General features: G+C 37.3%; 2 protein-coding genes across 7 annotated transcripts; one reads left to right on the top strand and one right to left on the bottom strand.

The window, feature by feature from the left end:
* Positions 1–2,750: 2,750 nt before the first annotated feature.
* LOC108986597 (pentatricopeptide repeat-containing protein At5g16420, mitochondrial) lies at positions 2,751–5,000 on the top strand. Its single transcript, XM_018959267.2, has one exon. The coding sequence runs from the start codon at positions 2,933–2,935 to the stop codon at positions 4,538–4,540; it is 1,608 nt and encodes a 535-aa protein (XP_018814812.1). The 5' UTR covers positions 2,751–2,932; the 3' UTR covers positions 4,541–5,000.
* Positions 5,001–19,870: 14,870 nt separating this feature from the next.
* LOC108986605 (calcium-transporting ATPase, endoplasmic reticulum-type) lies at positions 19,871–26,212 on the bottom strand. 6 transcript variants are annotated; one of them, XM_035692228.1, is made up of 8 exons: positions 26,046–26,212; positions 23,733–25,277; positions 23,516–23,637; positions 22,911–23,189; positions 22,431–22,814; positions 22,026–22,135; positions 21,724–21,952; positions 19,871–20,681 (listed from the first exon to the last, which is right to left on the bottom strand). In XM_035692228.1, the coding sequence occupies exons 2-8, from the start codon at positions 25,198–25,200 to the stop codon at positions 20,118–20,120; spliced, it is 3,156 nt and encodes a 1,051-aa protein (XP_035548121.1). In that variant the 5' UTR covers positions 25,201–25,277; positions 26,046–26,212; the 3' UTR covers positions 19,871–20,117. The 6 variants fall into 6 exon arrangements, with proteins under 6 accessions (XP_035548121.1, XP_018814822.1, XP_018814824.1 ...); XM_018959277.2 differs by having other exon boundaries at positions 26,073–26,212; XM_018959279.2 differs by lacking the exon at positions 26,046–26,212 and adding an exon at positions 25,956–26,039.
* Between the last annotated feature and the right edge of the window lie 313 nt (positions 26,213–26,525).

The raw sequence follows: 26,525 nt of genomic DNA, 5'->3' as shown, positions 1-26,525 counted from the left end.
GCTGCTGGATGATCAAAAGGGTACAAGTTTTTGGCGGATGATTGTTAGAAGTATTCCCACAGTTTTGAGTAATTCGAAATGGAAAATTCGAGAAGGTAATGTATTTTTTTGGTATGATAATTGGCTGGAGCAGGGTCCTCTTGCAGAAAATTGTTTTGTGAGTGAACAACCTCTTTTGAAGATTAAAGATTGTAATTTGGATAGAGGATGGGATATGGCTCGATTAGAGAGGCTTGTGGGGACTGAGAATGCAGAGAGGGTTCTAGAGGTTATTGCTAATTGTAAGGAAGGGATTTGCTAATCTGGGCTACTAGTGAAAATGGTAAGTTTTCAACAAAATCAGCTTGGGAATGTGTTCGTGTTAGAGGACAGAATTTAGAGGGACATAAATGGATTTGGAATAACATTCTTCTAAAAAAAATTTCTGTTCTAATGTGGAAGGCTTGGCATGGAGCTTTAGCAGTGGATGATAAAATTCGGAGAATTGGTATCCCTTTAGTCTCGAGATGCAATTGTTGTATTCAAGGTAAATATGAAGACTTAAATCATGTTTTATTTGCTGGTGAAGTGGCTGCTGAAGTCTGGAAAAAAAATTGGAGTTTTGCTTGGTCTTCCAATTGGAAGAAATTGGTATGAAACTTGTCTTAGTTGGTTTCGGAGGGCTTCAAATGCCTCTCAAGCTGGTGTCATATTGGGTGTATTACCTACAGTTATTTTGTGGAGGCTATGGAATAGGAGATGTAAGGCACGTATGGAAGGGAAGATGGAATCTGGTCAAGTTGTGTGGCAATCTATCAAACAGTGGGTGGGTGTTATCTGTCAAGGGTTTTCAAAGCCTAAGAAATTCACTCAAACTGACTTTTACATTCTTAATTGTTTCAATATACAGAAAGTTCCAATCAAGCAATAACAGATTAATTACATAGCATGGTCTAAGCCTGCTCAAGGCCGTGTGAAGCTAAATATGGATGGTAGTAGTTTAGGAAATCCAGGTGAATCAGGGGCAGGAGGTGTGATTCGGGATATGCATGGGAGGTTGCTGTTAGCATTTGCTAAGAATATCGGGTATGGTAATAGTACTTATGCGGAGTTAAGAGCGCTTTTGGAATGTGTCAAATATTGTAAGAACATGAATTTCAGTGCTGTTGATATAGAAATGGATTCTAAAGTGATTCTGGCATGGTTAGAAAAGAACAAATGCGGTAGCTGGTATTTGGAGGATTTTTGGGAGGAATTGCAAATTCAGCTCATTAATATGGATATTCGGTTTATGCACATTCATAGGGAAGGAAATGATGTTGCGGACTGGTTAGCTAGAAGGGGAGCAAGTGATGGTGATGTGGAATGGCAGAGTATGGGGGAGGTTTCTCCTCTGTTACGGGGCTTGATTAGAGTTGATAAATGGGGTCTCCCTTCTATTAGGCGGAAGAACTAGTTGAGTTAAACTGTGCATGTTGCCAGTTGCTGCTGGTTTTCGTTCGTGCAGTTTTATGTTTCGTGGAGGAGGCGTTCGGGTTTCTGTCTTGTTTTGTATCTATAGGCAGTTTATTTTGAGTAGCAGGTTTTTGGGTTAAATTAGGTTGGGTCTGCTGTTTTAGGTGGTTTTGTAATTTTGATTTTGGGTTTTGGTTTCGATACAAGGGATGTTTGTAATTCCCGAGTATTGGTTTTGTAACCACGGTTTTCCTCCGCCATAAGTGAGGTTTTTTTTAATAAAATTGGGACGGGGTCACTAATGGACAGGTGGCTTCCGACTCTTCTATAAAAAAAAAAATATCAGTGGTGTCCATGAATTCGTCTGTACGTAAAAGAACTGTTTACTTACTGCTATGAATATTTACTGCTGAGTATTCATTTCGTTTTTCAATTTTATAAACCTTTTAGTTGTGATTAGGTGAACATCAGAGAAGCTATTACTAACTTATATTGAGCTCGAGAGACAACCATACTCTTTGCAACTCTTCCACCCTCTCACTCTTTGGATCTCTGCTTTGTTTGAAGAGGGAGGTATAATAGACCCAGCAACTCAATACATGAAGCTCTCTAATATTTAATTTTAAGCTCTTTTTATCATATAAATATTGACATTTTACTTCCTTGCAGAAGGTCATGACAAGCATTACTGATACAGTAGCTCTTGATTGGTTGGTATATTTTTACTACTATTAAGTTAGTTTTTGAATTTCTATCTATATATGGCCACAGATATTAAATGCTTGTGTTGAATTGATTTTGTAACATGCAAAATGAGGTAATATTATTATTTTTTTAAGATTTATTTAAGTTGTATTGAGATTTGAAAAAGTTGAATTATTTATAATATTTTATGTAGAAATTTAAAAAAATTATAATGATAAGATGAAATAATATAAAAATTTTGTGTCTCATTTTACTTGCCAATCCTCTATAACTAATATTATTTTTCCTTGAAAAGCTTTTAGGTAAAAGAGCCTTTAAGTTGTTTTTTTTTTTTTTGTTTTTGGGCGCATAAAAATGGGCTACGAAAAAATTTTATTCATCATTTTAACACATTACATTCTTTTTTATTTATTCTTTATTAAATGTGTGATATATAGATGGTGAGTAAAATAATTTAATAAATTTAAAAATAATAAAATAAATAGAAAAGTTTTAAATTTTAAAAAATTAAAAAAAAATAGTGTGTCATGTGCGAAACCTCTATGCGGTTATGGTCGTAGCGGCAATGGGTGAAGACTGAAGAGTCCTTGGAACTTTTGACGCTTGCGAGTTGCGACTCTGCGAGGGAGTCGGGCTTTGGGTAAAAAATGTTTCTACTGTCTACTTGTACAGAAGAATATGAACACTGCATTTGAAATTTGAATAGAGCAGCGGCGGTACGCTGTCTACTCTACTCGAGATCGAGACTCGAAATTCGTCTTTGTCCGAAAGAGCAGACCTCTCCGTCTCCACCATGTTGCGTCTAAGCCATTCTCACCACCGCCTTCTCTCGGCCCGCGACACTGTCTCGCGTTTCCGTCAATTCTCCACCGTTGATCCCGACCAGACCCTCCTCCAATCCTACACCGTCACACCCCCGATCAAACCCTGGCCCCAGCGGCTCTACCCCAAGCGCCTCGTCGCTATGGTTACCCGGCAGCAAAATCTCGACCTTGCTCTCCAGATCTTCTACCATGCCTCCAAATTCCACCCCGGTTTTTCCCAAAATTACGACACGTATCATGCCATTATCAGACGCCTCTCCCGCGCCCGCGAATTCGCACCCGTCGAGTCATTGCTCTCGGAGCTGCGTCATTCTCAAATCAAATGCGGTGAAAACCTTTTCATCGACGTGATTCGAAGTTACGGCCTCGCGGGTCGACCTGATTCCGCGTTAAAAACCTTCCTGCGCATCGAAACGTTTGGTGTCCAGCGGTCGGTGAGGTCGTTGAACACACTGTTAAACGCTTTGGTTCAGAACAAGAGGTACACTTTGGTGCATGTATTGTTCAAGAACAGTAAAGCGAGATTTGGCGTCGTGCCCAATGTGTTCACGTGTAACATTTTGCTCAAAGCCATGTGTAAGAAGAATGATGTGGAGGGTGCAGTCAGGGTTCTCGACGAAATGCCTGCTATGGGAATGGTACCTAATTTGGTTTCTTACACTACGATTTTAGGTGGGTATGTTGCGCGGGGCGATATGGTTAGTGCGAGGAAGGTTTTTGGTGAGGTTTTGGATAGAGGGTGGGAACCTGATGCGACAACATATACTGTTCTGATGGATGGGTTGTGTAAGCTAGGGAGGTTAGTTGATGCAATTAAGGTGATGGATGAGATGGAGGAGAATGGGGTTGAGGCAAATGAGGTTACTTATGGGGTCATGATCGAGGCTTATTGTAAGGAGAAGAGGTCGGGTGAAGCACGCAACTTGCTTGATGATATGCTTGAGAAGAAGTATATACCGAGCTCAGCGCTCTGTTGCAGGGTGATTGATGTGTTGTGTGCAGAAGGGAAGGTTGGGGATGCGTGTGAGTTGTGGAAGAGGCTTTTGAAGAAGAATGTTACTCCGGATAATGCTATATCGAGTACACTTATACATTGGCTTTGTAAGCAAGGAAAGATATGGGAAGCTAGGAAGTTATTTGATGAGTTTGAGAAGGGTTCTATGCCAAGTGTTTTGACTTATAATATGCTTATTGGGGGGATGTGCGAGAGGGGGGAGTTGTGTGAGGCAGCGAGGTTGTGGGATGACATGGTGGAAAAGGGATGTACTCCTAATGCCTTTACGTATAACATGTTGATTAAGGGGTTTTGTAAGGTTAGAAATGCAAAGGAGGGGATTAGAATTCTGGAGGAGATGCTGGAAAAGGAATGTCTGCCGGACAAGTTGACGTACTCTATATTGATTCGGGGGCTTTATGACTTGGGAATGGAAGAAGAAGTCATAAAGATTTTTTCAATGGCCTTGTCAAATGGAGTAGTTGATGATGATTCTTGGGGTCTTTTCTTTATAGAGATGGTTGATGATCTTGATAGTGGGATTTGTGATCTTAACAGAATATTAATGGAGAATGCTTCTTAAAAAGTTTATTGAATAAACAGTCAAGCTCAAAGACATGAGGATTCTCAAAACCTTGGGTAGGGGGATGAGCTCAGCGTATGAAGGCATCGGAGGCTTTTGCACCAACGTGGTGAAGAGCTCTTATCTGGCTCTAAGACTGTCCAATAGACTATTGCACAGTACCTTAAAATGGTGGAGATGACCGAATAATGGAGTAGTTATCTCCTTACATAGGTAGGTAAGATGTTGGGTTTGAAGTTTGAACTCCCTCTCTTAGGAGTCCTAAGCATATGGTTCTTTGATAGCCTCCTGTGACAGAGTACCGATTATCCACCCACAACAGTCAATCCCACGTACGCCATTGGATGAATGCTTCACTGAGTTCCTTTTCGACAATAGAGGCCGCCGCATCAGATGATTGTTGTATTGTGGTGGTGGTAAACTCTCACTTGTGAGGTGTCCAACAAGGTCTTGGCTCTCAGTAAGGGCAAAATTTGTTCCCTCCACGGTAGTTGTCTTGTTTGAAGCGTAGAGTGACAAAATTACCTACATTCTAGGGTAAAGAGGCCATAGGAGGAAGACTCTATTTAAGATTTGATTTTGGGAATTCTTCACACAATCCGAGAATGCTTTGAGAGCTTTATTGATTTATATAATGCAATTACGAAGTAAACAGTGTAGTACAAACTGTACTGACCAGTTTTGGAAGGATCTATACAAATTGAAGGTAGCGTTTTATGTTTAATCTAGTCTGTGCATGCTAAGAATGATAGGATTTGCTGCCTTGATGTTTTGTGTTGTCATATGAGATATATTGATAGAGCATAATTAATGAAAATGTATTTTTGTAGGGATTTGCTTTCTTGTAAATCTTTACTGTCCTTATTATTGCTAATACCCTGTACATTTTCACTGCATAAGAATCATTATGTGGCTAGAAAGTCGGTGAAATTAATTAGCATATTACGTAATAGTCTTAGAGAGTTAGTGATATGCTCAACTTTCAGCGGTCGAAAACAGTCTGGAGATTGAAATTCATCCATCTTGACAAACTCTAGCAAGTAGGAATGGGATTGGTGAATTTCAGTTGATGGTAAAGCGTAGTCATTTTTTTTTTTTAATATTCTTCCCTTGTGGACTAATTGCAGTTTTGTAGAAAAGCAATAAAATTATTTGTTGCAGTGATCAACCCTTGAAATTTTCAGGTACCTTCATTGAACGCAGTCACTAAGGTGGGGGGTTAGGAGTGTACAATACAGCTGCTTGGCTGACCCGGCCGGACTCGAAAATAACCTACCCAATAAGAAACGGGTTGAAAGTCGAAAAATTCTCACTTATATTTCGGAAGTTATCAAGCCGACCTGATACCCCGATAATCTATCCGAATTATTTGAAATTTGTGTTAAACGATATCGTTAAACTTTATTAAAATAAAAATATAAAAAAAAAAGTTCGGGTTGGAAATATGACCGGACTTTTTTGTTCGGAAATATTTCTTCCGGCCCAGAATAATTTTGGGTCGTGGAAGTAAAAATTTTTGGATGGTCGAGTTTGGTAAACAGTCCTACTGTGGGATCCTCAGTGATAGAACAAAGTTTTTAAAATCTCATAACGCTATAATGCATATAGAGTTCTCAATACCTAAGATTCAAAAAGACGAGAGCATAGGAAATGTATTATGAATATTAAAATTTAGAGATTTTAGTCCAATCTTGGTGTTAAACGGAGGTAATTAGATGTAACTCAAACAGTTCTCAAAACCACTATTAGAGTCGCCTAATGATTTCCACATATCAAGTTTTAAGAGAATAATTATTGCTCAAGGAATGATAGCTGTAGAGAGAGAAAAAGTAGACATTTCATTTAAGGTAGGATTATCATTGGTAAATAGTTTAACCACTATTTAACAAAGCAAATAATAAAGTTCAAATAAAATAGATATTCTTCATCCAACCCTCATCTCGAAATGTCCTTAAGGTACCATTTGACCTTTTTGTCTCCCATCTTTATGTTGCAGTCTCTTTGCTTGTCTCTGACTCTCTATTGCCTTAATTGATGACCAGTGCTAGAAATCGATTGTGCAGCAGAAATGCGGTTATAAGATCTCGTTTGATTATATAGATGAGATGAGATAAAAAATTAATGAATAATAATAAGATAATTTATGAATAATAGTGAAATAATTTGACTTAAGACTTTTATAGAATTTTGAAAAAAAAAGAGAAAAAATTGAATAAAAAAATTATATAAAGTTAAAAGAGAGTTAGAATATATATTTTTAATATTATTTTTATTTTAAATTTAAAAAAGTTAAATTGATTTTTGTGTTTTGTTTAAAAGTTTAAAAAAATTATAATAATTAAATAATAATTAGATAAAAAAATTAAAAAGTTAAAAATTAAAAAATATCTATATTTAAATAGTATTTAGATCTTAAAATAATGAGTTGGTTTCAAAATTTTGTGAAACCAAACAGCCAACTCACTATCACCTTGGCGCATCCTGCAAGTCTATTTTTAGGTTGGTCACAGAGAGCAGTATCGTAAATACAACCACAATCCATTTCTTGGGATGAAGTTCCCACAACTCGAACTCATGAACTTTGATTTTAATTTTTGTTGATGGACTATGAGCGGTCAATTCACTTAAAATTGTTCAGTGTTTAGGAAGAGACGCCCAAACTCTTTCATGTTAATTTCTAATTGAAGAGAGCTCCCCAAGAGAGCTCTCTCTCCTTTTACTCTCCAGAGACTTGCCCCTAGCAAAAACCCAACCCATATGGGGGTGGAGCTTCGGCTCCTCCCTCCCTCCTCCCATCTGGTTAGATCAGAGATTGTGTAATCTTTTATTTTTCAATTTTTAAATTCTAGATTCCCAGGCAAAATGCCGAGCTGCTGTTTTCTAAAGTCCAGCAACCACCACAAGCCCCACCGCAGGATTCGCAGGCTGCCAATCTTTTGGATAGCTGAAGGCTTTTGTCGAACGGAGCAGCGCATGAGTCACACACGCGGGTCAAAGCAGTGCGTGAGATCCACATTATCATAGATAGAAGGTCGTCCACTCTTTCGAATTCAATCAAATATAAATGGAGACTAACTTTCATATTACTTCTGTTTTGTACGTGTTTTGCGCCTGACAACACTTCCCGTCACCTGCACTTAGAAATTTAAAGAAGGCCTGAAGGATATTAAATGTTTCTTATGTCTAAGTCAGATGATTGAAATAATCAATGAAGGTTCTTCTAAATCCAATTTTTCACATACCCTAGTTGAGAGCCACGCACCCTTTGTTATTTATAGAGTAGAAAAAGATAAGCCTAAGCTCGCGTAACTATTATTTATAATGGAAAAACTATATTAGTCTTTCTAATATTTTAAGTCAATACGTAGATTGACATGGGCTAGGGTTCCATTGTTAAGGAAGTTGATAAAGGGTAGCCAAATTATAAAGATGGCAGCATGCTACAATTTCATTGTGGAGGTATAGATCATATCCCTGTGAAATTACCACTTGTCCCAAAAGTTTAACCTACTAGGAAGATGTATATTTTATTATTTATTTTATATCTTAACACTTCCGCTCACGTGTGGGTCAGACTCACCCTCAATTGGTGGCCGAACACGTGAAATATTTAATTAAATTGGGGTAGAGTGTAGAGTCAGAGTTCTAACTTAAAACTTTTGCTCTAACAAACAATATATATTCGAACCCCCTTTACTTGTAGGAGTACATCTTGGATCTGCCGATTATGTTATGGCCGAACTACATCAACCTATATTAAGCTACTGAATGACAATTACCAGAAAAGCTGAAATTCTAGTGCCTAAAGTAAGGTATTCCAAAACTTTCTTGAGCATATAAGCCAAGGACATGATTTGGAAGATGAGAAACACTAGAAAAAGAGCCCTCAATGCCTGCTGGCCCCAACTTGGTTTTCCTCTATGAAAACATGCATAGTTTCAAAATGTGAATAAGGATGTAAAGCTAGGATGTCTTCCCATAGGTGAAAGTACCTTCATGGTGGCTAAACCTTTTGCTTAAATCAATTTGCTACAAAAAGAATATAAATTTTGTTAATAAGATCCTGAGTTTGCAACTAAAAGCATACCAACAAACCAATTTTTAGAGCTGATATCTCAGTAAAAACATTTGTGCCAATTCCTAAACAAAACGAATAAGCATATATGAAACAATCATCCAATGAAGGATCTTAAGACACCTCTATAGTTGACTAGGGGTGTAACCGGTCCGATCCGGTCCGGTTTTGGATAAAATCTAAGACTGAACCGGTATGTACCGGTTTTATATTTTTCAAAACTGATTACGCACCGGTTACCCTCCTAAACCGGTACTTCCGGTTTTACCTGTTTCCGGTCCGATCAGGTCCAGTTTTTCGATTTTTTTTAAATGTAAATTTCACAATTTGTCATTAAAAATTTGTTTATAAAAAAAAAAAATTGATTTAAAAAAAACTGTTTTATACTTTTATTAATATATTAGACTATATAATAGTATTAATATTAGACTATTGGTATAGTTATAAGTTATATATTAGTATTAGTTATAAACTTTTAGTGATTTAGTATTAACATTTTATGTAATAATTTATAAATTATAATAAGAAATTATTTCATATATGAATATATATGTTATATATAAAATTTCACATAAAAATTTATAATTATACATTATATATAAAACTTATATATATAAATATTTAATATATATAAAATATTTTGTATAAAAATTGATTTAATCAACTGGTCCAGTCCGGTCCAAAAAATCCCGAAACCGGAACTGGCCGGTTTTTACATTTTAAAAACCGGTTCCGGATCGGACCGGTTCAAAACTGGTAAAACCGGTCGGGTTCGGTCCGGTCCGGTCCGATTTTTCGGTTTGAATTTACACCCCTATAGTTGACTATCCTAGAGTTATCTTTGGAAGCACCATCAATATTCAATTTAAGCATACTAGAAGGAGAAATTTGCAGATGGTACCTATAAGACAATTGCCAATGAAAAATAATTTCTATTGTTACGAAGATAGCTAACAATTATCTATAGAATCGTCACAAGCTTGTGAGCATTAATGCAAGAGAGGCAAAACTTCCTTTACATGGCAGCTTAAGCTCCTCATCCAACCTCCTCTATCCTTGATGCTAGATGGAGAGAGGAATTGGCGACTGCCCAGAACTTGTTGGTGATGACTTTATCGACGAGATCATCCTACAACTAATAAAGCTACAATAAAATGGTGAAGGTGTCAAACGCTGGAGCTATGACAGTCATTGTTGTGAGGACTATGCCAAACAGAGGGAAGAGATCCCCTCATATGGGCAAAATACTGGCTACAAGGAGCAGACTAGTGAGCAACATGTAGCCAGTCAAGGAGTAAGGCAAGCAAAATGTTGTAGAGAGCTTGGCAGATGCAGTATAGCATAGGACGAAGAACGATGGGTTGACCGTACCAAGATGAGCAATGGATGAGGACAGGCTCGATGCAAACATAGGGGCCTCTAAGATAACACGGGGGAGCTCAGAGGGAGGTAGGTGTCATACCCAAAGGCCCATACTCTACCAGAGACGTTACATTTGGAGTGAGTCTACGGGGATAGAAAAAAATTACGAACCTACAAGCTATATTGTTTAATCTCATAGACATGGCTTAGCGCCACGTGGGAGACTCTTGTTAGGGGAAGGACTGTAGGATTGGACCCAAGGCAAGCTACAGGAACATGCATGCCTTGTCCCATCAGCACTCAGTTTCTATAAGTCCAGAGAGTAGATAGACAGTTTAGACAGAAGCTCTCTCATTCAAGCATATAGAGATTTAGAAGAACATCAAGACTGTGACTAATAGTTTTGTCATATATAAGGCCTTTGATAAGAGTCAAACATCTCATTTTTGAAATCGTAAAGTCTTCTTGCCAGAGTCATAAAGTGTGACACCCCCAACCTCCACTTATGATTTGATGGAGATTTGGAGCATCAAGACATGCAACATATAGTTACATATTCTCGTTCATGATAGATAGTATACAATGCATGTTATGAGTAATTTAGTAGTATACAATAATCGCAGCGGAATTAAGACTTTTAAAAATTTTGCACCAAAATAACTAAAACATAACTTCATTAACTTTCATTCACGTCTCATTTAAAAAGTTCATAACATGAGGCGAGTACATAGTACTTATAAACAAATGGAAAATATATCTCCTTATTCAATCCATGGTTGTTGGGAGTTAGACATAACATTTTTAGAGCATCTCTCTGATGCCCTAAATGGCTTGCAGGGCCATCTTGAGGAACATCATGATCAACTCTAGCTGGCAGTCAAGGTTTATCTCTTCCTCAATCATCATTAACCAGGGGTTCATGTTCATCACCATGGTCAAGTCCTGCTAAACCTTCTCCCAACCCAAAAGGAATGGTAGTTTAGTCATAATAAAGTATTCCTTAAAATCTCAGTAAGTTAGCGACCAACATACAAAAAGATAACATAGACATGAAAGGTCATAAACATGAGATGCTTGCATGGTATGCAGAGAAAATATATGCTTTCCATCGGGTTCCTCAACATCTTTTAGAAAATTCAGAGAATATACTTGTTTTTCTAGTCAGATTCCTCAACATCTTTTAGAGAACCCAGATACACATTTTCTTACAGAGAATATTTCATTTTTTTTTTTCCTTTCTTAACATATGGTAATATCATGGCTCCTCTTTCTTCACCTAGAGTACTTGTTGGTTACCGTAACCCAAATTTTTGGGACAACGTCATCATAGCTGCACAAATAAATTCAATGCATTCATCATACTTCAATACTCAGGCTGTCTAAATTAACCATAGAAAGAGTATTCATTCATAGTGATATCCACAACATTATGCATCATGTTCTTATGAAAACACCTTAAAATCCTTTAAAGAGAACCTAATCGATGTTCATTGACTGTTCTTCGTCAATCTAGGGGTTACCATTCCATTTTTAATCACTCCAAAGTGGACAGATAAGTTTCACTAAGATATTTCTCCATCCTAGCATTGGGTCATGAAAAAAATAATTTCATGTTATTCTCATGATAAAACATATTGGATGACATGTGCTTTTCTTTTGAACAAGTAATCAAACTTCAAGTAAAACATCATATCTTTTATGCATCATGCCTAAAGAGTACTTGTTATGTAAAAGTTCATAAAATTATCACATGACCTATAGAAACTGATTGCTCATTAGATAAGGCAAGGTAGTTCGTGATAAAAAAAAATTAACATTTATACATGAATGAAGCGTTTATACAAAGTCATATAAACATTATCCAAAAGTTAGTTAGAAGCCGACTTACTAATTTCCTGGGTATGTGAAGTTGATGGTTGAAACAAAAGATGTGTTAGGAGTTAGAATCTTGATAATTATTAAGAACTAGCCATGCTTTCAATCAAGTAGTTTTGCTAAACTTAGTGACTTCATAGCTAAGGCCGTGGCCAATTCCAAGACAAAACACCTTATATGATGGTATTTCTTAGGTATAGTTGTGGCATGTGCTTTGTATCAACCTTAAAGAAATCAATGTTATTGCTTATGCTAAGTGATCAAGCTTACTTCTTAGGTTAAGATCTAAGTGTTGCATAAAATTCATATACTCATAAGTGATTAAATCAAAATGTAATTGATACTAACCTCTTTAAGCTATTTAACTCAATGCATTAAAACCACTAATAACCTCAAGATAAGAATGATGATCAACCCAAGATAGAGCATGTTGTAACTAGATTTTTAACTTTATAACCATGGCATACGAAACACTTATGATACTATCATCAAGACCTATTTTGAGCATGCACCTTCATACTCAACTCAACATGCTTTGCTCATGAATCTATCAAGACACAAGTATAGATTACTTACAATCTTGGACGTTCTCCTACAAGCATTTGACTAAGGCTATTTCTTCATTCTTTTTGAAGCTCTTTCTTTCTAACTCACTCAATAGCTCTTGTAAGTGGTGTGAGGTGAAGTGAGTTAGGGAGGGTTTTATTATAAGCCTCTTAAAGTGTGACCGTTCACTCAAAGCATGCCTCCTACCATGGTGATTTTGGCTAGGTTAGCTAGAAGCTTCCTCATGGGCTTTCTTGAGTTCAACTAAGGGAATCTTTGGAGCTACAATTCTGATCTGGTGGGGCGTGGGATGCAAGAAAGATATTCAAAACATAGTTTATGGTTTGGTTGGGTGGTAATCGGTTATTGCCATGTTTTTTCAAAACTGTGACTCTTCATGGTGGATTTCTCAAGCCAGCTTTTGCTTCTTAGGTTAGCTAAATGAAGAACCAATCTTATCCATAGGATTAAGAGAGACAAGAGGTACGGGACACTTAGTCTTAGGAGATGGAAGAAGTCAGAAGAAGAAGAGATGAGGTGTTGCTTTTCGAGATGCACCACTTGGCTTCATCAATGTATTTCTTACTTCTTCTTTCATTCTATCGTTTCAAACTGAGGCGTAGGTGGCATGGGATAGGAGAATACCATGGATTCTTCAGCCGTGCTTGGGAGTTACGAAGGTGGTAGTGGAATAGTAGAAGGTTTGGAAAAAAGTTCATTAATGAGATTCGGCTAGGGGCTAGGCTATAGTTCCCTCTTTGGTTGGATCTTAAGGATACTTTCTTTGCTCTTTTTTTCCCCATATCTGGTCTCTCCCTCATGGTTCTCTACTAAGGTTGTGATTCTTCAGAAAATATTTTTTCAATTTGACTCATGTCGTTGGTTTCATGCTAGAGGTATCCAATTGCCTTGTTTTAGACTTGGAGTGGTGTTCAAGTTGTTTGACATGTAGTTAAAGGGTTTGACATGAATCTACTTCTCTCATACATTTAGGATAATGTGTTTAGAGTTTTTTTTGAGGAGGTGAGGTGTTGGCAAGATATAGGAGGTAGGCAAATTCAGATTTGATTCCAAGAGGTGCAAATTTGGCCGAATGAGGTAGTTTGGTGGATTTTGGTCTTTGATTCTTGAATCTTTGACTTTGTGGGGCCAAATGACATCTAGGCATTAAGAAGTTTCCTATCACTTGCTTGGGACAAAGTATATAGCTTGGGGAAGAGTTTTCATCAACCATTGGTTATGTGTGTTGATCCGAGTAAGCCTTATAGTGTGTATGTCATATGGGTGTGTCCTTCATTTGTGTCACCCTATTGTCTTTTTAATATTTCGAGATCCTAAACAATTCAGATGGTAGGGCTAAGTTTGTGGCATATATTTCTACTAGATTTGGACAAAGAACGTAGAGGTATGAATTTGGAATCATTCGGATGTGTAGGTCCTAATGTTTTCGGCATGGCTTGCTTCATGTGACTATGACTTGGTCTCATTAATAGCATTTTAACTTAATTAATTATGAAATCCAATTGTAATAAGTTTAAATTAAGTTTTTGAAGAATTTCCTTACAAGGTCTTACTGGTCGATTGCCTTCTAGTGTAATTGACCTTTGGTCTTGTCTTACAAATTTTTAGATTTTTATTTCTTAGAATCTTGGAAGAGTAATACTTGGTGACAAAGTCGTCTCTTAGGCGCCAACTAGGAAATTTCCTAAGGTGAGAGGTGTGGAGCAAGTTTCCTAAACTTGGCCTCTAAGTTGGGCAACTGGACCATAAGTTTAGTGTATTGGACTTAAGTTTAGGTTTGGCTTTGTCTTATTCAGCTTCGACTTACTTGGTTGGGCCTAGCTTTAGGCCTTAATTGGGTCTACGTCCTTTCGGTTTGGCCTTAGTTTGTGGGCTACTCTTTGGGCCTTGGGCCCATTAAGGTCTAGGCTCCTTATTTGGGCTTTGGGCCTTGTCTCTTAGGTCTATTTTAAACTTCCTCCTTAGTAGGTTGGGTCCTTTATTTCTTTATGTCCCTAACCCATGTTTCCTAACTAAAGTCCTTAAGGTGGTTTGGGCTTTATTCTTAAGTCCCTAAAGATAGTAATTCCTATAACAAGATCCATTACCTATAGGGCTTTTTGGTATACTTTAGAGAGGTGTTACATAAAAAAAGCAAGTAACTTCAAAACTTGTAATGGAAGAATCGGCACCAGTGCAACCATAGTGTTACAGATATTGTTTAGGTAGGTTAGCTCTTACGACGATATTGAGAATGTGGGCTAAATGTTTGTGGGTAAGTTTGTAAGTTCACGATTTGCATATTCTGCATCTCGTGTCCTTCTTACATAAAAGTGCATTCTTTTCCACTATATTTATTGACTATCTTTACATTGAGACATTAAGATGAGTTGAGATGTGATTTGGCATATGATTTGAGATGATATGATTCTAAGTGTTGTGTCTTATCATGTGTCGAATAATTATGGATAAGTTGAGGAGTCCTCGCACCATTCTTGTGATCCGTTTCCATGAGTTTCATGCAGATAGAGGGATTCCAGATCATGATCGGGGTGGAACATCTACGTATTGGCCTCACTTGATAATACGGGTAGAGAGAGTCCTCAAGTTGATCATGTATGGTATCCTTTGTTATGTGTCAACTAGGTAGGGCGATTCCCTGAGTCAAATGGGTTGAGTGACTCCTCATGGTTTGTTTTGGTATGAGTTCACACATTGACTGGGTAGAGAGATTTTCCATGTTGAATGGGTGGAGTAATTCTCAATTGGTACTTATGTGATTCTCGCCAGGGGCGAGGGAGAACCCCTTATCCATCCACCCCCCGCCCTGCCCATAAATGGGCACACGGCCCATTAGGCCCAAAACACTACCCAGAACCTGTTTTTGAGCCATTTTGAGCCTAAAAACAAAAGTTTTTAAAACCGTATCATTTTGGCCGGAATTTTTCGTGCCAGAATAATAACCAACACAGGGTAAGTACATATTCCATATCGAGTCAAATTTCGACCGTTTCAACTAGTTTCGGTCAATTCCGACTGGATTCTGGTATTTCAGCCGGAATGGTTAAAGCAATTGTCCTTTTGTAAATTAGCTAAAAATGAGGGATAAAATTGTATTTTTATAGCCAAGTCAACTACCCTATCTTTTGATATGCCATTCCCGTGCGAGACTCCATCCAAAAATCACTGCCAAAATACTTTTTGACATTTGACTTGTCATCCATATATGACACATGATTGGACCAACTCCATCTCTGGACGTCTAGTAAAAATTTATATATGTGTGTTTTTAAAATTCTATGACACCTGATTGAACTAATTTAAAATTGGGACAAAATTTCAATTTATAATACTTTTTTTTTAAATTCTGCATCATGCAAGTAAGTCGGTGTGTTTACTATGGTTTTAAAAATAAAATAAAAATACCAATAAATATGTGTTTACATATATGCTTGTTTTTAAGATCAGTTCCTCTTTGAACCGGCGATGCCTATCTTCAGACTCCATCGACACCCAATAGAAAATTGACATATCAGAAAATTTCATAAGAAGATGGTGTACCTCATCACACAGGATCTAAAACAAAAATTTTCCCCTCCCTCCCGTGAATATCTATTTCACTCAATGAAGAGAGAAATGCCTCCAGACCAACACGATTTTGCCTCCAACGCCGACCAATTTTTGCAGCCACCTCACCCTACACGCCACACTGGTGAAGACGCACAATGAGTGATTCTAAGGTATATTTTTCTTCTTTGGGTATCCATTTTTCCATTATTTTCTCTAAAAATGTCAGATTTAATTTTTTTTGCGATGTTTGTTTATGGATGTTCTTACTTTCGTTAAATTTGGTTCAAAGAGAGATTTAAATTTTGGGTGGTTGCATTTATGACGTGTGGTTGGAATGAAAGTTGAACTTTTTCCATGCTTGAATTGTTTCTCAGCTTAAGCATGAAAGGGGCGTTGATAGGTGTCTGTGTTTTTACTTTTTTTTTTTAAATAGAAATTTACAAGTTTCTCTTGTGGATTTGTTCCCCAAGATTTGAATTTTTCAAAGTTTATTCTGAAAAGTTACTTACTATGATGGATTGTAAATTTGTAATTATATTTTATGTTTATTAGTTTATTTTTCAGTTTTCTATTCAGGCGAAGCTAATCTTTTAGAGAATCTTTTTAATAGATAACGTTATTTTCAAATTTGTTTTGCAAATTATCACTCTTTGGTTTTCCATCTCTCAGTTCTGCAAATTATCACTCTATAGATTGAAGGATCTTATTAATTGCATTGTTTTATCATGCTTGAATTGTCTCACAACTTATGCATCTTATGTCGAGTTTGAATAGTAATGAAGTTGAGATACTAATGATTAGAAATTGTCCTCAAGTTGAAAATTAAAGTATTGAGGCTAAAATCATGGAAGAGCAATATAATTTGAATGTGAGAGATGTAATAAATGTGAGAGATGAAATGAATATGGAAGATCGTATAGATCAAGTGAATTTGGAAGATGGAGTGAATGTGGGGCGATGGAGATAGTGATGGAGATGGAGATAGAGTAAATGTGGAAGATGGAGATGAAGTCAATGTGATTTCCACTTCCAGTAGTGGATTTTTTGAACCGTTCGTTGGGAAGGAATTTGATGAGGTAGAAGACGCCTAAGCATTTTACAAAACATATGCAAGACGAAGAGGTTTTGCAATGAGAACCAACCATACTCGATTATCAAAATAGGACATGAAACTAATTCTAGTAGACTATGTTTGCGCAAGGGAATGATTTAGGCGTGAAAATCTCAAATAAAAAGAACGAAATTCCTGAACCTGCTGAAACCAAGATTGGGTGTAAAGCAACGATGTGTATAAAAAATGATGGTGAAAAGTGGATAGTATATAAGTTTGTACTTAAACACAACCATGAGTTACTCACATCGAAAAGTACTAGCTTGCTTCGTGGACATAGATGAGTGACACGTGTCCAAAAAAAACTCATTCTCAGTTTGAATGAGTCCGATGTATCGACAAGGATGATAATGTCGGTGTTGAGTAAATAATCAGGTGGTGATTTTAACATTGGCTGTATTGGTAAGGATGTCGAAAATTATTTGAAAAATAAAAGAAGAAAATTGTTTGAAGAGGGAGATACACAAAGGTTGTATACCTACTTTCTTGATCGACAGTATATAGAACCTGGGTTTGTGTACTCCATGCAGGTTGATGAGAATGGGTATATAGGGAGTTGTTTTTGGGCAGATGCAAGATCAAGGTCTGCTTATCGATATTTTGGGGATGTTGTCACATTTGATGTGACATACCTCACAAATATTTATAAGATACCATATAGCTGAATCTTATATGCAGTTATTAAGAACATGGCATGAAGCAATGTTTGGGCGTGCCCCTTCAACCATAATTATTGATGATGACAAAGCTATGGCCAAGGCCATTGCAGAGGTAGTTCCAAATACAACTCACCGGTTGTACTTGTGGCATATTTTACAAAAATTTTCAAAACATTTGACGCATACATGTCTATAACAAGTTTCCAAACTTTCAAAAAGAGTTTCGTCACTGTATCCATAAGATAATAACGACTGATGAGTTCGAGGAGGAATGGAGTTCAATACTGGTGAAGTATGGTTTAGTAGGTAATGATTGGCTCCAAAATCTTTATAGCCGACGAGGTAAGTAGGTTCCGACTTACTTGCAAACCATGTTTTGTGTCGGTATGTCAACCACACAAAAGAGCGAGAGCATGAATAAATTTTTCAATGATTATGTTCGTTCGAGCACGATGGTGAGTGACTTTGTGCATCAATACGTGAAAGCCTTATATGCACGTTATTTCAAGGAGAAAGAGAAGGATGTGAGAACGAAATCGATTAAAGCGTTTTTGAAAACCTATCACAAAATTGAAGAAGAGGCAACCAAAGTCTATACAAGGAAGTATTTCATCATCTTTCAAGACGAGCTATTAAATTGTCAACAATATAAAACAACCAAAGCTCAGAAAGAGGGTGAAAATAAGATGTATGGAGTGACACCAGGTAGCAAAGAAAAACCTATTTATTATGTGACTTTGGAGAGTGGAGAAGTGAAGGCAATATGTACATATCATATGTTTGAGTTTCTGGATAGTCTTTGTAAGCATATCCTATGTGTCCTTGCCAAGAAAGAGAAGTTAGATATGTTGTCACATCACTATATTCTAGAGAGATGGACAATCAATGCTAAAAGTCGAGGTATACTTGAAATACCAAATTCTCATGAGCATGTAATGACACAAGAAGATCCGATTATGCGAAAAAACAAGTTGATGATGTAAGTTTACAATATTGTAGAACTTGGCTCACAATTAAGTCAAAGAATGAACCACCTCTCTCTTGCCTTATATGAGGTCCACAAGGAGTTGGTTTTGATAGAAGATATTGTCAAGAAAAATATAGAAGGCAGAGACATGTCAAAGAATGATTCTCATATGTTAAATCACAAATTGTATCAAATTTCTCACAAACTTTACAGGATTCTCAACGGGTGCCAACAAAAGGACAGTCAAAATGTTTGAGAGAAAAGAATCCAAAAGAGACTCAAACAGTGAAAAAAATACATTGTAGCATTTGCAAGATTGAGGGTCATGCAAAGAATACCTGCCCTTCAGTGAGATATAGTACTTATTAACATTTTTACTTGTGTTTTAATCTAATAACTTCGTTTTTTATGATTTATTGTCTTTTATGTAGAGAACTTGGAAATATAACTCACAACATATCACAAATCATGGATCTTCAAGGATAAACATGAGGTTGGTGTTTAAGTTGGTGTTTACAATATTTTGTGTATGGAATGTGATGGTGTTGTTTGCAAACTTTTTTTTTTTCTTTTATGTTAACAGTTAATGAGAGTGGAGATAAAGGCTTGTTAGAGTGCATTCAAAGGCTTATTTTAATGAGACCGACAGACGAAAAATAAGTTTTTTTACTCATCATTCATATACTGCACACTTTTTCAGAAAATAAAAAAAAAATAGGTGGAACGACGAGCAGAATTTTTCATAAAAAGGTGTTAGGGAGCGTTCAGCATTGGTTGCAAGACGACATAGCATGTAGTTGGGCCTTCGGAAAATGGAGATTGAAGGAGACTCAAGTTAAGTAGTCCAAGCTTTGCAAAGTATTGCTTCCATTTGGTGCAGATACGGGCACATGATAGATGAAGTAAAAGATTTACTAAGAGAGATAGAATGGAATGCAGAACATGTGAAGCGAGAGGTAAACGGTGCAGCCCACAGGTTAGCAAATGAGGCGGCACCAAATAGAAACTCTCCTGCCCTGTATACAATCAACCTATAGTCATAGTTGAAGTGGCATAAATTGAGTATGAAAAATATTTCTTATCACACAGAGAGAGAGAGAGAGAGAGAGAGAGTTATCAAACTAGAACCTCAAGGATACTGTTTTGTAACTGCAGAGAAGTGGGTAAAAACCTCTGGATATAAAGAAGGATGCAAACCCTTTAAATTTCTTTATGTCATTTACTTTTATACCCCTAATGTTAATGAACAAAGCTGACTGGTGTGCCCTTCTCAGTATCAACTACTACAACTTTGAAGATAAATATATTTATGAAAGAATTATAACTAAGACATCCCACAGAATGGTTACTACTTCAATCAATGTTATCCTGAATGAAATTACTTTCACACCAATCATGGATCCGAAACTTTATCATTCTCTCTTTTCCTTGGCCCCTATCCATCTTTGGTTCCTCCATAATAATTTAAGAACCTCTTCAAGAAGAATCACAGGTGCTGAAATCAAGATGACCAAAATCCACTCCTTCATACTCAATGGTACAATACCAAACACGTCTGCCAGAAATGGAACATAAAGTATGAGGCAATGAAGTCCAAAGGACACTGACATGGCAACCAAAAGCCAAGGGTTCCTCCATGGTGGCATTTTGATCAAGCTGTTGTCTTCCGAAAGGGCATTCAAGGAATTGAACATCTCAATTGACACTAGGACAGAAAGTGATAGTGTCATTGCCTTCACTTTGCCGATGGAAAAATAGTCACAAGGGTCCGTAAAAGAGATCATGCGGCCACCAGAAATCATGAATGGACTCGCAGTGAAATTTGACCATGTCGGGCAGTTTCCCCAATTGCGAAGCTGAGATAATTCAACTAGTGTGTGCCCATCGCTGACAAGATTGATACCCATAAAAGATGGTTGAGTGTACCACAAGATGAAGATGCCAACGGTTGCAATGCCCACATATGAACCAATTAGCTGCCATTTGGGATGCATAAATGTTAGTTAATTTAGACTATTAACAAGAAACATTGGTTAATTGAGGTGTAGAGTGAACTTCTCAGTTTTGGTGGTTGTCATGAAGTGAATGGTAGAAAGTTATACCCTGAAACGCACTTCTCTTCCATATATGCTATCTGGGAGATAATTTTCTTTGTTTCCACTTGTTTTAAAGCTTCACATTGACATGATTTTCTCTCTTCAAAATTTCATTACACTCAATGATATGAAAATTCAGGATGTTTTAAAACGTATGTACAGGAAAGAGAGAGACTGCCAGCCACAGTGAAAAACACCGCACAGGATAGGGAACTCTTCCCACATAATGTACTACTTTAAAAGTACGAAAATTATACTTGCCCAAAATGCACCATTTGGAACAACATTAAATTGACTTCTAAGGTGAATGTGACTGTGTCTGTAGATAACTATTCTATACTTGTGAGTTTGATGCATGAAATGCAATTACGCATGTACATTTTTGGCTGTCTAATAACCCAAAATTTCCATTTTATAAAATAAAACTGTAACTGAATTATATTTGTGCCACTGTGATTCCAATTGCAATGTCATATAACCCAGTTCAACCGCTATTGCAATCACCCTCTCCACTACCCCCTAACCAACCACTCCCATTGACAGCACATGGTAGATAGAAATATTTTATGGAACTATAACTTATTAGCATTAATTATTACATAGAAAGTACCTTTAGTGGATTCTAACTCTTTATTGGTATCATCCAGCTATAAGGGGACAAAAGACTCACTAGCCTATTACACCAGCAAAAAGGCCATCAATATTTTCCATTAGTTGTCAGTGCGTGGAAACACAATAACTTGGTAACAAAATGGGATCAATGCCCTAAATTTCATGGAATCTGAAAGCACTGACTTATATTCAACCATGTGGTTTGGACAATTCTACTTTGTTCAGATAACAGAAAATTGCAGACAAGCTAGGACTAGCATAACTTCAGCCAGTTGGAAGTGAAACGAAGTGAATAGAAATCAATACTAACCAAATAACGGAGAAGAACCCAAGAATTTATTAAAGCATCATCACTTCTGCGGGGTGGTTTCTGCATTATATCAACATCAGCAGGGTTGAAACCAAGAGCAGTTGCAGGAGGGCCATCAGTAACCAAATTCACCCACAGGAGCTGCACAGGAATCATACATTCTGGTATTCCTAATGCAGCTGTCAAGAATATGGATATTACCTCTCCAACATTTGATGATATCATGTACCTGTGAATTGATGAAATTAAAATGGCTTCCCTGCATCATCAAAAGGGAAAAGGTGACAAACTAAAAGATGTACCTGATAAAGGCTTTCATGTTGTTATAAATTGAGCGACCCTCTGCAACAGCTGAAACAATGGTACTAAAATTATCATCTGCCAAAACCATATCTGAAGCTTCTTTTGCAACCTGTAATGTTAAGCATGGAAGATTATTAACGTATGACCATAATTCTAAAAGAATATTTGTATCCAAATTACAAGGCCGAAGTTGAAGAGAAAATCAACGCATCTATCGTAATTAAAGGACAGGATCATCTCAGTCCAAAGAAAATCTAACAATGGCTAAACCTTGGATGGTAAATAAACCTTTATGCTACACGAAAATGTCTTGGTGGCACCTCCTCACAGCAGGAGGTGAGCAAGGTAACCCACAACAGAAAAGGAATTTCAAAGAAGCCCTAAGGATGAGTTCATTATGTTACCTCAGTCCCAGTAATTCCCATTGCGATCCCAATGTCAGCAAGTTTAAGTGCAGGTGCATCATTTACACCATCTCCAGTCATTGCAACAATCTCCCCCATCTCCTTCAGCATCCTTACAATTTCTTGCTTATGCCTAGGCTCAGCCCGTGAGAAAACCTTCCCTCCAGGTTTTGACAATGTTTCAATTTGTTGTGAAGATGAGAGAGCCATAAACTCTTTACCTGTTAAACTTCTCCCTCTAAGATCCTCACTTTTAGAAAACAAATTGATTTCCCGACAAATGGCCTCAGCCGTGCACTTATTATCTCCTGTTATCACCATAACCTTAATCCCAGCTCCTCTACAATCTTCAATTGCTTTATGAACTTCATCACGAGGAGGATCCTGTTTGACTCAGTTATTAAAAGCTTCTAGTTGAATGATACAAATATAACAATTTGTTGATTTAAGTGAACAGCACAAGTAATGACAGATACTCACTCTTAGACCAATGACCCCGACAAAAACCAAGTCACTTTCAATTGAGGAGTAGCAAGCCGGATCAAGCAACTTCTTGTGGGAAGGATGACTCTCCGTATGGTAGTCAGAAAACTCTCCCAAGTCATCCTTGTATGCCAAACCCAAGCATCGCAATCCCTTTGAACTCATCTCCTGAAGTTTCAAAAGCAACAGTTGCCTACAAGGTTCATCCACTGGAACAAGGGATCCATCAGCAAGTTGAACTTGTGAAGTACGCTCCAACAAACTCTCAACAGCACCCTGCAATTTCAGACTAAATAAATGCCGTCTGAAGGAACAAATCTAGAACACTCAATGTATTCAAAGATTACACTGGGAGAAAAAATTATGATCAAACCAGTTTTCTAAAGTTGCACTTCCACTTTCTCCAATTCTTTCCCTTAAAGTAATTTTGCTGGGTTTACAATACTTGATTTTATTTGTGCAAGAAACTAACCAAAAAAAAAACGCAAACTCCTGATTTTAAACACCGCCTATATTAGCCATTTTCCATTTGATAAAAAAGTGGAGATAGTTCTTAGGTGAAGATAAAAAAAAAAAAATAGATAAATAAATAAAACAATCACCTTGACAAGAAGTCTGTTATGCCCAGTTGGCTCCCGGACAATAACACTCATTGACTTGCGAATGCGATCGAATTCCAATGTGGCAACCCTTTTTGATCTTTTCATCCACCACTCACAACAGCCTGTTGTAAGCAAAAGTGGATAGACATAAAAAATTTCGTAATTATCATATAATTTATATCATTCTTACAAACAAAAAGTTCTTTTTTCTGCTTACCTAATTTCACAATGCTGCTGTCAATCAAGTAGTTTGCTGCAAGTTGTGCTTCACGAATTTTGCTCCTCACCTTGGCATCTGGAACTCCCATCTTTTCAACCAAAACCTTAAGTGCTGCCTCGGTGGGCAAACCTGTAGCTCTATAGAGACGGCCATCAAAATAGATCCCAGCATCATTGCAAACAGCACATATTTCTGCCATGGCTTGCAAATTGGCATCCATATTGTAGCAAGTCCAGTCAACAATCCCCCCATCCTTTGGATCATAGGTAGTGCCATCAACATGAAAGATTCGAGATGCAGTGGTTTTCCCTCCCAAAGTGAAGAATTCTGTCACAGACATCTGATTTGTCGTCAAGGTCCCAGTTTTATCCGAACAAATTACAGTCGTACATCCTAGGGTTTCTACACTCGGAAGTTTCCGCACAATTGCATTCTTTTGTGCCATTTTCCTCGTACCAAGAGCTAAACAAGTTGTAATAACAGCAGGAAGGCCTTCTGGGATGGCAGCAACTGCAAGGGCAACAGCAATCTTAAAATAGTATGTACACTTCTCAAAGGAAAATCGAATATTTGCTGGCGATCCATCCACAACATCCCATGAGAAGAAGTTTTTATAGTTTATCACCCACACAATGAGGCAAACAAGCCCAATTGCTGTAGTAAGCCTGCTCCCAAATTCATCCAGCTTCTTCTTCAAAGGGGTGTCACTCTCTTCCTGAGAAGCCTCATGTATTTGCTTCTGTATCTTCCCAATTTCAGTGTTCATCCCTGTACTAACAACAATACAGAGACAGCTCCCATTGACAACTGTTGTGCCTGCAAAGACCATATTTTCTTTAGCTTGCAACTCACAGTCATCCAGAAATATAGGATCAGTGCCTTTCAAAACAGGCACAGCTTCTCCAGTTAATGAACTCTGCTCAACCCTAAAAGTAGTGGTCTTCAAAGCCGCAACTCTCATGTCAGCAGGGACTTTGTCTCCAACCCTTAATTCCACAATATCCCCTGGGACAAGTTCTCTAGCAGGCAATTCGGGCACAAAGTACCCATCCCTTAAAACCTTTCCAGATTCACATTGCATCTCTTTGAGGGCCTCAAGTGCCTTCTCAGCATTAGTCTCTTGCCAAACTCCAACAATTGCATTGAGGACTAGAATCAAGACAATCACAAACGGCTCCACATAGGCTTCAAATCCAGACTGTCCAAATTCACCCCCATGCATGTAAGCTAGAATAAATGAAATGCAGGCTGCAACTAGTAGTATCTTTACAAGCATGTCATCAAATTGTTCTAACACAAGTCGCCATAATGGCTTCCCCTTCTCTTTGGCTAGCTCATTCCAACCATGCCTCTCACGCCGCTTCTCAGCCTCATAAGTGCTCAAACCCTTATCTAATTTCACATTAAACTCTTTCAAACACTGCTCCACAGACCATGACCATGCAGGGAATGGTTTTTCGCCCATTGATGGTTCTATTTGGAGTTCAAATTCACTGGAAACGGATATCCTGATCAAAATTGTCTTGAAGTCATATCAAATTCCTAATTAACAGTTCAAACACGAAAAAATTGTCAGCAAAGCATGAATCATACATATTCATAAGTTTATGAAGAAACTTAGAAAAAAAAAAAAAAAAACAGAACAACGTACGGCTGTTAAATTATAATGCCATAAACAACGTTACAACAAAAGAAATTCTCCATGGACAAGTATTGTTCGAAATAAATTAAAAAACTAGCATCCACTTTTTTTTTTCTCGTCTGCAGCGGCCAACAATAAGGGAAAAAAAGGCATCCCCTGCCCCCCAAACCTCCGAAAGAAGTTAGAACCCTTTACAGATTAATAACAGGGGAAAAACCAGCGACAATTACAGGCTATAACAACTAAAATTGCACGAGTTTAAACTTCTTTATACCAGAGCCGACGAACCAGAATACAAGAATCCACAGTAAGGAGTGGCCCTTAATTGAAAGACAAAGGGAGAACAAAAGAGTCCTTAAGACCGGCCCCGTGAAGAAACCAAAATAAAACAAAACAACACAAGACAAAACTGGCCAGCAAGAAAAGTTCCCACTAAACTACACATTAGCCTTAACAACAATGATAGATGAAGCCCAAGATCAGATTCAGAAAAGCATTGAAATAACAGCACCAAAGACACTCCAATGACCTGTGCGATTCACCAAACCCAGAGTGCAAAACAAGGAAAAGAAATGAACCTTTGAACAACAAGAGAGTTAAAAAAAAGAAAAAAAGCAAAGTTGACGGCTTGGAGAGAAAGCAAGGCCCAAAGAAAAATTCTTTAAGACCTCTCAATGAGGGAGAGAACTGAAAACCTTGTTGAACACACAAGAGAATATGAGTGGTTGAACCAGTCCTGTTCTAATCTTCTTCTTCGGCTCTCTTCTTTTTCTGGTGATTTCAGTGGGTTTCGAATTTGGAATCTTTTTGGACTTCGCCTCTTAGAAACAGTTACCGAATTCAAAAAGAACTACCTGCTCCCAAAAAGAATTAAAAAACAAAAAAAAAACTGCTTTAACCCTCAAAAAAAAATATATATTAAAAAAGCATTGTAGTATGTTCGTTTCTCCGTCCTTCGCTAGTTAAACTCCTTTCAAAACTGCAGATCGTGGGTATGTTGCAGACGTTTAAGACATAATTCATGTTTTTTTTTATACATTTTGGAGACTGAAATTATGTGAATCAGATCTTAAACGTTTGGCACAAGACATAATTCATGTTATTATTAAAAAGAAAAGAAAAAGAGAGATATAATTCATGTTGCCGAC

Source organism: Juglans regia, chromosome 7 (assembly GCF_001411555.2).
Source record: "Juglans regia cultivar Chandler chromosome 7, Walnut 2.0, whole genome shotgun sequence".
Classification (NCBI taxonomy): Eukaryota; Viridiplantae; Streptophyta; class Magnoliopsida; order Fagales; family Juglandaceae; genus Juglans; species Juglans regia.
The sequence above is the reverse complement of the archived record's forward strand: the minus strand, read 5'-3'. Positions and strand labels throughout refer to the sequence as shown.